Source organism: Macaca nemestrina, chromosome 1 (assembly GCF_043159975.1).
Source record: "Macaca nemestrina isolate mMacNem1 chromosome 1, mMacNem.hap1, whole genome shotgun sequence".
Lineage (NCBI taxonomy): Eukaryota > Metazoa > Chordata > Mammalia > Primates > Cercopithecidae > Macaca > Macaca nemestrina.
Window position 1 is genome coordinate 223,908,029 of NC_092125.1, and position 14,857 is coordinate 223,922,885.

The 14,857-nt window shown below is 42.8% G+C and overlaps 1 protein-coding gene across 2 annotated transcripts in view; it reads right to left on the reverse strand.

Annotated features, from left to right (window-relative positions):
- Positions 1-14,857, reverse strand: part of LOC105473131 (ubiquitination factor E4B) — a 146,973-nt gene that overhangs the window by 32,219 nt on the left and 99,897 nt on the right. For both annotated transcript variants that reach the window (XM_071101032.1, XM_071101024.1), the window contains 4 exons: positions 14,040-14,178; positions 5,805-5,904; positions 3,754-3,881; positions 808-906 (listed from right to left, as the gene is read on the reverse strand). In XM_071101032.1, the coding sequence (XP_070957133.1) occupies positions 808-906; positions 3,754-3,881; positions 5,805-5,904; positions 14,040-14,178 (466 nt within the window). The remainder of the gene's footprint in view (positions 1-807; positions 907-3,753; positions 3,882-5,804; positions 5,905-14,039; positions 14,179-14,857) is intronic.

Genomic DNA, 14,857 nt, shown 5'->3' on the forward strand with positions numbered 1-14,857 from the left:
TTGGCCCTTAGTTTAAAATCATTTATACTAATTTTGTTTTTTTCCATTGTTTGTTACAAAACTTTCACAATTTGTATTCTGTAACTGGGGACCTATGCTATTTATTTATTTTTTTTTAAAGAGATGCAGACTTGCTACATTGCCCAGACTGGTCTTGAACTAGGCTCAAGCAATCCTCCTGCATGTCTAGGACTACAAGCATGAGCCACAGTGCCCAGCGTGACTTTGACTTTTCACAGTAGACTTCACATACCACTCCCTCAGCTAGCCATAGGTGCTATCATGGTGCCAAGGGATTGAAATTGTAATTCTTCTAACCTGTAATGTTTTAGAAAGAAAATGTTAATTTGATAAACCAAATAAGGATTTGAAAAAAAAAATTAAAACCCTACAATATCAGTTGTAAATTCAAACCAATTTTTGGTAAGCATTCTCCAATTTTACAATTGAGACAAATTTTAGTACAAAATATAGATGTAGATATTTCTGGGTTTGGGATGTTCATTCAGACATTTATAAACTGCTCCTTCTGTTGCTCAGAAACACATATTCAACTATTAGAAATTCAACTCAATTTTCACAGAATATATTATCTGCACTGTTAATTCTGCCTCTGTCTTTGAGATATTATTCGAATTGGACTGGTGCCACAGTTGGATTTATTTTTTCCAGTCTCTAGGCAGCATTCAGTTACAACAGTTACATCAAATTTCAGGCATGAAATGGAGGTTTGCAACACAGCTCAGAATACTATAGTATTATGCATAAAAACATATTAGAACTATGTAAAATATTAAAGGCACTTACTGTACAATAAAAAATAAAAATTCTGCAACATCTTCTACATAAAACTCAGGCAATGCTGCAAATACCTTGGGGACATCTGAATTTAAAGGCAGTGTTATACTGTCAAAGAGAAAAAAAGCACAATTTACAAAATGAAATTATGGTACATCAAACTACAAAGAGTATTACATTACCATCAAATAAGTATTTCATTTGGAGAAAAAATTCATTCTGTAATATAACCATGTAATAAATACACAGGCAAAGAAACTACAACCAGAAATGAACAGGGAATAATGAAGACAGTACATATGCAAGGGTGTATGTGAAATGTTTTCCTTTTCTTGATTTCTTTTTTTTCTCCCCTGAGACGGAGTCTCACTCTGGCACCCAGGCTGGAGTGCAGTGGCACAATCTCAGCTCACTGCAACCTCCGCCTCCCAGATTCAATAGATTCTCACGTCTCAGCCTCCTGAATAGCTGAGATTACAGAGATTACAGGCACGCGCCATCATACCTGGCTAATTTTTGTATTTTCAATAGAAACAGGGTTTCACCATGTAGGCCAGGCTTGTCTCAAACTCCTGACCTCAACTGATCCACCTGCCTTGGCTTCCCAAAGTGCTGGGATTACAGATGTGAGCCACCACACCCAGCCCTTCTCTTGATTTCTTTTTTTTTTTTTTCTTTTTTTTTCTGAGACAGAGTCTTGCTCAGTCGCCCAGGCTGGAGTGCAGTGGCACGATCTCGGCTCACTGCAAGCTCCACCTCCCGGGTTCACGCCATTCTCCTGCCTCAGCCTCCCAAGTAGCTGGGACTACAGGCGCACGCCACTACGCCCGGCTATTTTTTTTTTTTTTTTTTGTATTTTTAGTAGAGACAGGGTTTCACCTTGTTAGCCAGGATGGTCTTGATCTCCTGACCTGGTGATCCGCCCATCTCGGCCTCCCAAAGTGCTGGGATTACAGGCGTGAGCCACCGCGCCTGGCCGATTTCTTTTATTTTTTAGACGGAGTCTCACCCTGTCACCCAGGTTGGAGTGCAGTGACGCGATCTCAGCTCACTGCAACCTCTGCCTCCTGGGTTCAAGCAATTTTTGTGCCTCAGGCTCCTGAGTAGCTGGGATTACAGGCACCTGCCACCACACCTGGCTAATTTTTCTATTTTTAGTAGAGACGGGGTTTCACCATGTTGGTCAGGCTGGTCTCAAACTCCTGACCTCAAGTGATCCGTCTGCCTCGGCCTCCCAAAGTACTGGGATTACAGATGTGAGCCACCGCGCCCGGCCTTCTTGATTTCTCGTTAAGGTTAATGCAATAAATAAAATGGGAAGGAAATAAAAAGGTCATATTTGGTCATTTTGTGCAACTCAAACTGTCTGAGACAACAGAGCTACACACTTTTTTTTTTTTTTTTTCTTTGAGACGGAGTCTTGCTCTGTCGCCCAGGCTGGAGTGCAGTGGTGCAATCTTGGCTCACTGCAACCTCTGTCTCCTGGGTTTAAGCAATTCTTGCACCTCAGCCTCCTGAGTAGCTGGGATTACAGGTGCCTGCCACCACACCTAGCTAATTTTTGTATTTTTAGTAGAGATGGGGTTTCGCCATGTTGGCCAGGCTGGTCTCAAACTCCTGACCTCAAGTGATCCACCTGCCTTGGCCTCCCAAAGTACTGGGATTACAGACATGAGCTATGGCGCCTGGCCTTCTTGATTTCTTGTTAAGGTTAATGCAATAAGTAAAATGGGAAGGAAATAAAATAGTCATATTTGGTCGTTTTGTGCAACCCAAACTGTCTGAGACAATGAGCTACACGTTTTCTTTTTTTTTTTTTTTTTGAGACAGAGTCTTGCTCTGTCACCCAGGCTGGAGTGCAGTGGCGTGATCTCAGCTCACTGCAAGCTCTGCCTCCCAGGTTCACGCCACTCTTCTGCCTCGGCCTCCCGAGTAGCTGCGACTGCAGGCACCTGCCACTGCGCCCGGCTAATTTTTTGTATTTTTAGTAGAGACGGGGTTTCACGGTGTTAGCCAGGATGGTCTCGATCTCCTGACCATGTGATCCTCCCGCCTCGGCCTCCCAAAGTGCTGGGATTACAGGCGTGAGCCACTGCGCCCAGCCTACACACATATTTTAAATAATATTTTCCATTTCTTCACAGATCTTGGGCCAATCTCACCAACATCAGTGAACCAGAGACTTCATAACAGTAAAATAATAATAATAATAAATAAAACAAAAATGGTTGACTGCAGGAGATGACCAGTTGATGACAAAGTGATCAACAATGTTCTTAGCTCACTCTGAATTAGCTGGGTATTCCTGGACCCAGTGCTTAGGAGGGCCTAAGATTATCTCCAGCTTTTGGCTTCCAATTTATAGATTTATCTTCCTATCAATCAAAGACTTTATAGCAAATTTTAAAGAAAACTTGTCAAAATTAAAATAACAGCTGTTGACATTCACCTACTATTGTAACTAATCACAGGGAAAACACCTATCAATGTAACTACATAATCCATATAAATGCAATCTGGAAATTGAGAAGTGAATTCTCTTTTTTTTTTGGGTGGGGACAGAGTCTTGCTCTGTTGCCCAGGCTGGAGTGCAGTAGCACGATCTTGGCTCACTGCAACCTCCGCCTCCCGGGTTCAAACAATTCTCATGCCTCAGCCTCCTGAGTAGCTGTGACTACAGGCATCTGCCACCAAGCCCGGTTAATTTTTGTATTTTTAGTAGAGACAGGGTTTCGCCATGTTGGCCAGGCTGGTCTTGAACTTCTGACCTCAAGTTATCCATCCGCCTCAGCCTCCCAAAGTGCTGGGATTATAGGCGTGAGCCACCACGCCTTGCCGAGAAGTGAATTCTTGATAAAGAAAGGGTTTTGGTTTTAGTTATCAACTTTGAAGGACAATAAAGACAACATAGCCCAGCCAAGGAGGGACGAGGGAAACAGGAAGAAGCACACTCACTCGGGATATGCGGGGTCCAGGATGCGGAGCAGCAGCTGAATGAGAAGGCCATAAAAATTCAGACATCTTCTCAGGAAGCTCTCGTCAAGTAGGCCAGCATCAGCACAGGCCTTGCACCGTACCAGTTTCTGTGGAAGCAGGGATGCCCCCACCCAAAGATCAGTCAGTAGCTAAGTCCCTACAGGGGGACTGGGCAGGGACTGGGGCCTGGAGATGGGAAATTTGGGTTCCAGAGCTTCTAAAGCTTCATCTCTAACTAGCTATAAGATGCTGGTTGTGTCTCAAGATCTTTTTCCTGAGAAAAACAAAGGCATGGCAAGCAAACCATTGAGTACCACCAGGTCTAGCACACAGTTAAAGCTCAAAATGGTGAGTTACAAGGGTCACAAGCAAATAACTTGATCAGGAGAGGGTGGTGACAGGGAAGGCCCTTTTGTCAGGGTGGTTAGTGGGAAAAAGCCAAACAATCTGTGTTTGAATTCCAGCGCCACCTCTTACGAGCTGCCCTTGGGCAAAATGCTGTCCACTAAGGATGGAATTCTTACCTAGAGGTCTGTTGATAGAATTACACACACATGCATACACACACTGACGTATACATTTAAGCAGTTTTTTTGTTTTTGTTTTTGTTTTTGAGACAGAGTCTCGCTCTGTTGCCCAGGCTGAAGTTCAGTGGTGCGATCTTGGCTGACGCAACCTCCGCCTGGCAGGTTCAAGCAATTCTCCTGCCCAGCCTCCCAGGTAGCTGGGATTACAGGTGCCCACCATCATGCCTGGCTAATTTATTGTATTTTTAGTAGGGATAGGGTTTCACCATGTCGGCCAGGCTGGTCTCGAACTCCTGACCTCAGGTGATCTGACCGCCTCGGCCTCCCAAAGTGCTGGGATTATAGGTGTGAGCCACCGTGCCTGGCAATTTAAGCAGTTTATAGACCCCCTTGAAACACATCTGTGGACTGCTTAGGGGGGCCCACAGACCCCAGATAAGGGCCCCTGGTTAACTGTGTATCTTGAAGAAGTCTAGTCTATTAGTAAATTAAACTGAAATCTTAACTTGTACTAGAAAGCTATGTCAGGTAAACTTTCCACATATTATCCTACTATTCAACAGAATGCATGACCAGCTAACATTCAGGTTTATAAGTGGAACATGAATAGAAGAAAAATGGATAAATTTGCTATCTATGCTCTATTTGTACAACGTCAGCTGGCATATGTTTTTAGCTATGTCTCACCAGCAAGAATATTCCCTTCTATAGTTAGGTTTTGTGTGATGAATCATTTTCAATTAAAAAGGAAGAATGAGGGGCAAAGGAAAGAGATCTTTCCACTACCACAGATGCGCTTTGTCAAATACCCTGAAAATGCATGGCTAGATATACTGGAGTGTGCATGAGTGTTGGGGCGGGGGGTGGGAGGCAGCAGGTGAGGAGAGCCTTGCATAAGGCAGGGAAGGGGAGGTGATGTTAAACTAAGAATCATAAAACCCATTAAGAATTTATAGTCACAGCAGAAGTATATCTATCCATATTCTGTCCTAAGATTAAAATCATTATATACAGATATAAGTAAGATATCAACAAGTTTTATTTTTTTTTTATTTATTTATTTTTTTGAGACGGAGTCTCGCTCTGTCGCCCAGGCTGGAGTGCAGTGGCCAGATAGCTCACTGCAAGCTCCGCCTCCCGGGTTCCCGCCATTCTCCTGCCTCAGCCTCCCGAGTAGCTGGGACCACAGGCGCCGCCACCTCGCCCGGCTAATTTTTTTTGTGTGTGTGTTTTTAGTAGAGACGGGGTTTCGCCGTGTTAGCCAGGATGGTCTTGATCTCCTGACCTAGTGATCCGCCTGTCTCGGCCTCCCAAAGTGCTGGGATTACAGGCTTGAGCCACCGCGCCCGGCCAACAAGTTTTAAAATGTACTATTTTATCGGAAGGGAAAAGAATAACGAAGAAAAAGTAAGGACACTAAACTGCTCACTCAAGGCATATATTCTGTTGGGAAAATTATCATTATGAGGCTGGTCTATAATTATTCCACTTGACTATACAAACCTTAAGCTGAGTTTTACAGCGCTTCAGCATTTCGCGGTGTCTAGTTGCCAGTGGGGAATCTTTCCATTGACTTTCATTATTTTTCAAATCTTCTACAGTTCTGAAATCAAAGACTAACAGTCAAATGAAAGAAAACAGCTGGATCCAGCTTATCCATTCATCTCGCCCATTTCCCTGACTCTCACACGCAGTTGTTTTCGCATGGTAACGTCTTAAAAATCAGAGTATATCTTAACAACCAGTGGCAAGTTATAATTTAATTGGCAGCATCTTTCTTTCTTTCTTTCTCTTTCTTTCTCTCTCTCTCTCCCTCCCTCCCTTCCTTCCTTCCTTCCAGAGTCTTGCTCTGTCACCAGGCTGGAGTGCGGTGGTGCAATCTCCGCACACTGCAACCACCGCTTCCTGGGTTCAAGTGGTTCTCCTGCCTCAACCTCACAAGTAGCTGGGATACAGGTGCCCATCACCACGCCCAGCTAATTTTTTGTATTTTTAGTAGAGAAGGGGTTTCACTATGTTGGCCAGGCTGGTCTCAAACTCCTGACCTTGTGGTCTGCCCCCCACCACCGGCCTCGCAAAGTGCTGGGATTACAGGCGTGAGCTGCCGCGTCTGGCCATATCTTTCTTTTTTATTGGCTCCTAAAACAATGATGTGTCTTCAAATGGATGGCACTATAGATTTGGTGAAATATAATCTTTTTTGCTGCAAGAAAGTACTTTGTTCCCTTACTTTTCTGGGAGGGAAAAAAAGAAGTCTCTTATGAAAATTCAAGGTTACTTTGCCTATTCAATTACCCAAAACAAACGGCTATTTTACTAACGGCATCATCCTTTACAACTGTTCCCTCTGCTCGGAATGCTCTTCTCTGAGGTTATCTCCGGCTTTCCTCCTTCACTCCCTTCAGGTGTCTGCTCAAACACCACCCGTCTCTGCAGTAAAGGCTTCCCCATCACCTAATATGCTGCATATTTTGACTGACTCACTTAACACTATTTCAACCCCTTTCTATCATGACGTTGTGTGTAATACTAAAGTTTGCTAAATCTCCAAAAGTTACATTTCCTAGACTCCCCTCCCGCCAGCATTTCTGTAAGACCGAGTTTTCACTGAGATGAACCCTCACTGAAGGCAGGGTGAGTACTGTGAAGTGACTGCATGATTGCATGATCCTTCTGCAAGTACAGTAGTAGTGGGGTTTCGGCTGAAGCAGTGGCAGAGGCTGTGCTGTCAAGCTGACCTCCGTCCAAAGCAGCTTCCTTGTTCAAAGTATAGCTCTGGGAATCTTCTATTATAGCCATTCCAATGATTCAATAAACCAACTAGTTTCCCTTTCTGCTTATCCCAGAAGAATTGGATTCTTTTGTCTACAACTGAAACATGAGTATGGTAGACAAAAGAATGGCTCCTCCAAAGTTGTCACATCTGAGTCCTTCGAGGGAACCTGTGAACATGTGATCTCACTTGGCGAAAGGGACGTTGTAGATGTGATTAAGGCTATGGGCTTTGAGATGGGAAGATTATCTTGGATGATTTGGGACGGCCCAATATAATCACAAAGGTCCTTCTAAGAGAAAAAAGGACTCAGAGACAGAGAAGGAGATGTGACGATGGGACAATGGAAGCAAAGGTCAGAGAGAGATGGAGATCTTGTTGCTGTCTTTTTTTTTTTTTTTTTTTTTTGAGATGGAGTCTTGCTCTGTCACCCAGGCTGGAGTGCAGTGGCACAATCTCGGCTCACTACAAGCTCCGCCTCCCAGGTTCACGCCATTCTCCTGCCTCAGCCTCCAGAGTAGGTGGGACTACAGGTGCCCGCCACCACGCCCGGCTAATTTTTTGTATTTTTAGTAGAGATGAGGTTTCACCATGTTAGCCAGGATGGTCTTGATCTCCTGACCTCATGATCCACCTGCCTCGGCCTCCCAAAGTGCTGGGATTACAGGCGTGAGCCACCGCGCTTGGCCTTTCTTTTTTTTTTTTTTTTTTTTTTTTTTTTTTAAGACCGAGTCTCGCTCTATTGCCCAGGCTGGAATGAAGTGGCATCATCTGACTCACTGCAACCTCTGCCTCCCAGGTTCAAGCGATTCTCCTGCCACAGCCTCCCAAGTAGCTGGGATTACAGGCACCTGCCACCAGGCCTGGCTAATTTTTGTATTTTTAGTAGAGATGGGGTTTCAACATGTTGGCCAGGCTGATCTCCAACTTCTGATCTCAAATGATCCGCCTGCCTCGGCCTCCCAAAGTGCTGGGATTACAGGCATGAGCCACCATGCGTGGCCTTGTTTTGTGCTTTTTTGAGACAAGGTCTCTCACTCTGTCGCCCTGGAGTGCAGTGGCACGATCTCAGCTCATTGCAGCCTCTACTTCCCGGGTTCAAGCAATTCTTGCACCTCAGCCTCCTAGCAGCAGGGACTACAAGGGTGTGTTACCATGCCTGGCTAATTTTTGTATTTTTTGGTAGAAAAGGGTTTCACCATGTTGGCCAGGCTGGTCTCAAACTCCTGACTTCAAGTGATCCACCTACCTCAGCCTCCCAAAGTGCTGGTATATACCAGGCAAGAGAAGGAGATCTAAAGATACTATGTTGCTAGCTCGGAAAATACAGTAAGGCAGTGTGGGGGTGGGGTGGGAGGTGGTGGTGATGAGCAGAGGAACATAGGCAGCTTTTAGAAGATGGAAAAGGCAAAGGAGATTCTCCCCTAGAGCCTCCGGAGGGAATGCAACCTTGATCTTAAGACTTCTGTTTTTGAGACGGAGTCTCACTCTGTAGCCCAGGCTGGAGTGCAGTGGCACAATGTCGGTTCACTGCAACCTCTGTCTACCAGGTTCAAGAGATTCTTGCCTCAGTCTCCTGAGTAGCTGGGACTACAGGCATGTATTACCATGCCCTGCTAATTTTTGTACTTTTAGTACAGAGGAGGTTTCACCACGTTGGCCAGGCTAGTCTCGAACTCTTGACCTCATGTGATCTGCCCACCTTGGCCCCCCAAAGTGTTGGGATTACAGGCGTAAGCCACTCTGCCTGGCTGATTTTAGGACTCCTGACTTCAGAACTGTAAGATAGTAGTATGTGTTGTTTTAAGTGACTAAAGTTGTGGTAATTTGTTGCTGCAGTCATAGGAAACTAAGATATCGACCTATATGGTTACTGGTATCACAAGAGTTTATAGGTAACAGGACTTCACGAAAAAAATGGGTCTCTGGGATCAGTTGTTTAATTGGGCTGGATGGTGAAGATACAATTATTATTTGAGGATGAAACACTGGTAGCCCAAGGCTCTGAGTAGAGAAACAGCTATATAAATGATCACTGGTGATCTGGAATGAGGAGGTGGAGTGGCTACCTCTAATTATGTTGCAGAGTTAATAGAAAAAAAAAAAAATGACAGTCTTCAGATTTTAAATTCTCATCTCAAGGAAATGTGAATGAACCAGGAAGTTTCTAAGACCACTGTAAAGGAGCAGCTCCAGTTCTACAAATTACAGTACAGAAGAAATTAATAACTTTACTGGACCTCTTATCTCAAAGTTAAGGCAAAGACTGGGACCCAAAGAGTTCAAATGGAGGAGTCTGGGAGAACTAGCTGACTCCAACCCAAATCTTTAAATTCCCTGAGTCTTGCTTGCTAGCAGAAGCAGTTTCTATAATGACCTCATTGGAGGTAGTCATCTTGCAGGAATGCTATTTTCCCCTAGGTTCTATCCCATCATCCTTCATTGCTTCCAGAACCACAACTAGCATCAGATCAAGGACTATCCTTATGGCCTTATTACAAAATTGGATGCAGGAGAAGCACACATTTGGAGAAAAAAAATGGCAAGATTTGTTAATGAGTTATGCTAGTTTTCTACTGCTGCTATAAGAAGTTACCATAACCTCAGTGGCTCCAAACCACACAATTACAGTCTTAGAGTTCTGGAAGTCTAAAAGGGGTCAGCAGGGATGATTCCTTCTGGAGGCCCTAGGGGAAAACAAGTTTCCTCGCCTTTTCCAGCTTACAGAAGTTACCGATTGGCTCATGACTCCAAACCACTCCAACCTCTGCTTCCCCATCACATTCCATCTCTCCCTCTGACCCTCCTGATTCCCTCTTATGAAGACCTTTGCAATGACACTGGACCTACCCATATAAATCAGGATAATCTCCCCAGCTCAAGATCATGAACCTGATACCACAACTGCAAAGTTCCTTTAATGAACTTAGATAACATATTCACAGGTTGCGAGACCAGGATGTGGGCACCTTTGAGACACCATTATTCTACCTACCACATATGTACTGTAGAAACATGACGGTTATGTAGGGTTATGTATGGGAATGGATTCTGAGGATGCTTGATCAGCAAGAGAAGAAAATGCTGATATACTTCTATGTAGGGCTAAAATCACTGACATGATTATACCTACCAGAGACCCTGGATTCAGTATTATTCTGAGTTGGGAGACGTTCATATTGTGCAACCAACTAGTTGACCGAAACTTTGAATTGACAGTGACCTATACTGAATGAAGCTGTGTTGCCAAATATTCTTTGATCTAATTCAGAGGAAATGATTCAAAACTTAAAGAGCTTAGAAAATTAATTATTGGATTTACCATATGTGATTTGCTCAGATAATCCTCTTTCCAATACACATACACACATCCCAACTATGTCCTAGAAGATACTTCTTATATCACAGCATTGAAAAATACACACATGAGGTGAACATAAATGTCTCTGGAAAGCACAATAAAGGCTATCTGTTGCAAGCCAGGAGCAAAGGTTCTAGATAGTTCTATTGAAATGGACCCTCTAAAGCCAGTGGGAGTGATGGTATCCCAGGAGGTAATCCATCGGAGGATAAAGAAATAGATAAATCCGCAATCACAGTTTGAAATTTTTATAAGCTTCTCCCAGTAATTGATATTATAAGCTGATAAAATCATTAGATATAAGGAAAACTTGAACAGAAAATTAACAAACTTGACCTAAATAATAAACGTGGAATACTGTAAAAACAACACAGATAGCAGTCTTTTCAGGTCTACTAATGTAAAAGGCTACACAGTAAGTCTCAATAAACTTCAAAACACACAAATCACATATATTATATTTTATATTATATATATATAATATATTATGTTTTCTTACCATAATGGAATTTAGCTAGAAATCAATCAACAAAAGATACATAGACAAATACCCTAAGAACCTAGAATTTAAATAATATATTTTGAAATACCCCACAGGTTATATATGAAAAAACAAAAATTAGAAAACGTTTTGAACTGAGTAATAAGATATGATAAACCAAAAATGAGGGATGAAGCTAAGGTCACACTAAGAGGGAAACAAAATAGTCTTAAATACACACATAAGCAAAAGAGTTGAAAGGGATGATCTAAATATCCATCTTAAGAGGCAGCAGAAAGCAAATTAAAATGGGCTGGGTGCGATGGCTCAGGCCTGTAATCCCAGCAAGGCCTAGGCAGGCGATCACCTGACGTCAGGAGTTCAAGACCAGCCTGACCAACATGGAGAAACCCTGTCTCTACTAAAAATACAAAACTAGCTGGGCGTGGTGGCACATGCCTGTAATCCCAGCTACTCAGGAGGCTGAGGCAGGAGAATCACTGGAACCCAGGAGGTGGAGGTTGCGGTGAGCTGAGATTGCACCACTGCACTCCAGCCTGGGCAACAAGCCTAGACAACAAGAGCGAAACTCCTCTCAAAAAATAAAATAAATAAATAAAAGCAGAAATAATAAGGATCCCACAGACATTAAAATGATAAAAGGACATTATGAACAACTTTATGCCAAAACATTTTCAAACTTTAGAAAAACTGACACAAGATGTAATGAAAATCTAAATAGTCCTATATATGTTAACGGACTTAAATCCATAATTAAAAACATCCCCACACAGAAAACTCTTAAGCCCTGACAGCTTCATCACTGAATATTTTCTGACATTTAAGGAAGAAACAACATAATTCTTATACAATAAACTTCCAGGGAACATAAAAAACAGGAGAATATTCTCCAGTCCTTCTTTTTCTTTTTTCTTTTGTTGATATGGAGTCTCACTTGCTCAGGCTGGAATGCAGTGGCTCGGTCTTGGCTCACTACAACCTCCGCCTCCCAGGTTCAAGCAATTTTCCTGCTACAGCCTCCCGAGTAGCTGGGATTACAGGCTTGCACCAACCATGCCCGACTAAGTTTTGTATTTTTAGTAGAGACAGGTTTTCACTATGTTGGCCAGGCTAGCCTCCAACTCCTGACCTCAGGTGATCCGTCTACCTTGGCCTCCCAAAGTGCTTGGGATTACAGGTGTAAGCCACTGCGCCCAGCCCCCAGTTTCTTCTATGAGGCAGCATAACCTTGATACCAAAATTTGAGATGCACTTAACAAGAAATGAAAATTATAGGTCAGGCTTTCTTTTGGACACATGCAAAAATCCTAAACAGAATATTAGCAAATTGTATATCCTATTAGATATAAAAACATTAATATAAAGTTAAGTTTACTTGAAGAGTGAAAGACTGGTTTAATAACAGAAAACCAACTGATATAATTCAACCATATTAACAGAATAGAGGAGAAAAAAAGTCTGGTCTTCTCAATGGATATGGCAAAAGCATTTAATAAAATTCAACTAGTGCTAAGGAAATTAACTATTGAAATAAAAGGAAATTTTCTTAATCTGGTAACTGAGGATATATAGAAAGCTTTCCTCCACTAATTGAAACAAGATGGAAATTTCAAGGTTATTTCTATTCAACATTGTACTAAAAATTACAGCCCAGGCACTAAGGCATGAAAAAAAAAAGCATAAGAAATAAAATTGTCATCATTTATAGACATGATTATGTGTAGAAAGTAAATCATAAAGAATCTGCAGGGTAACATTAGAATTAATAAGTGATTTTAGGCCAGGTGTGATGGCTCACACCTGTAATTTCAGCACTTTGGGAGGCAGAGGTGGTCGGATCACCTGAGGTCAGGAATTTGAGACCAGCCTGACCAACATGGCGAAACTCCGTCTCTACAAAAAATACAAAAATTGGCCAGGCACGGTGGCTCACACCTGTAATCCTAGCACTTTGGGAGGCCAAGCTGGGTGGATCACCTGAGGTCAGCAGTTTGAGACCAGCCTGACCAATATGGTGAAACCCTGTCTCTACAAAAAATACAGAAAAATTAGCCAGGCATGGCGGTGTGCAGCTGTAGTCCCAGCTACTCACGAGGCTGAGACAGGAGAATTGCTTGAACCCAGGCAGCGGAGGTTGCAGTGAGCCGAGATCACGCAATTGGACTCTAGCCTGGACGGAGCAAGACTCTATCAAAAAAAAAAAAAAAAAAAATTGGGCGTGGTGGTGCACATCTGTAATCCCAGCTACTCGGAAGGCTGAAGCAGGAGAATTGCTTGAACCTGGGAGGCAGAGGTTGCAGAGAGCTGGGATCATACCACTGCACTCCAGCCTGGGCAACAGAGCGAGACTCCATCTCAAAAAAAAAAAAAAAAAAAAAAAAAAAGAATTAGTAAGTGATTTAAGCAAGGTAGATACAGAGATATAAATATGATTCAGTTTCTCTCAAAGTCAGACTACACAGGTTCTAGATCAAAAAGCAGAAGTGGTTTCATTATTATTTCAGATGACCTGCTCAAGAATATTTGCTTCTGTGTTCCTGTGACTTCTGTTTGTTGGTGTTAGTACACAGCAAAAAATGCTTAGAGTAAGAAACATAACAATGGTGTTAATGAATTGGAAATCTGAGGCTGCTATTTGGCCATTTTGGACTCCTCATGCCACAGAACAAGCCAAAAAGAGAATTACACGTGGGCAGGAGTAAATGATCTTGGTTATCAAGGGAAACCATGGTTACTTTTTCACAGTCCAGGGAAAAAGGGGTATGTCTGAAACCCAGGGGATCTTTTAAAGTTTTAAAGTTTAAAGTGCCTGCTGGTAATGTATGCCCAGCTGGAAAAGTTAATGGAAGTCTGTAGTAACCATAAACAGAGTGAAATACCCAGGGTTCAGGACTCTCAGAAATCAAGGTTTGGATCACTTCACCAGTTAAAGAACTCTGGACAACTGAGGAACGTGGATGTGGTGGTGGAGGCAGACAGAACACTATATAACATACATACCTCCCCCAACATTCAAAACTACTGTTCACAATGGAATTGCTTGCCCCTGACAAAAAAAATGGTAACTCAGGCAATCCCAGGACACGGCATCATGGCACATACCTATTGAGCTCCCGGATAGCCCGGAGTCTGCGGATATAGCGACGGCAACTAGGCAGAATAGACAGGTGGTGAGCATGCAGGGTGAGAAAGAAGCACTCCGTAGGGAATTTCGGCTCAGAAAATGGAGGCTGATCGCCATCTAGGAAAAATAACATCATTCCCTAAATAAAATCTATTACATGTCTCAATCAGAGAAAAAGCTCAATTCAGAAGAGAAATTACATTTGAATTTTTATGAAGTTTAAAGATACATTTATTTATTTATTTATTTATTTATTTATTTATTTATTTGAGCTGGAGTTTTGCTCTTGTCACCCAGGCAGAAGTGCAATGGCGCAATCTTGGCTTACTGCAAATTCTGCCTCCCAGGTTCAAGTGATTCTCCTGCCTCAGCCTCCCTAGTAGCTGGGATTACAGGCATGCACCACCACACCTGGCTACTTTTGCATTTTTAGGAGAGACGAGGTTTCACCACGTTGGCCAGCCTGGTCTCGAACTCCTGACCTCAGGTAATCCACCCTCCTTGGCCTCCCAAAGTGCTGGGATTATAGGTGTGAGCCACCATGCCTGGCCAGACGTTTAAGGATACTTTTGCAATTATAAACTTAAACAATGCTACAAGAAGAAGAGAATTCCTGTTAGCTCCATTCAAGGACCAGGTATTCTGTCCTACCTCGTTAAATGTGTATATAGATGTCCATCACAATCTTTTTTTTTTTTTTGAGAGAGGGTCTTACCCTGTCACCTAGGCTACAGTGCAGTGGTAAGATCACAGCTCACTGCAGCCTTGATTTCCCGGGCTCCGGTGATCCTCCTGC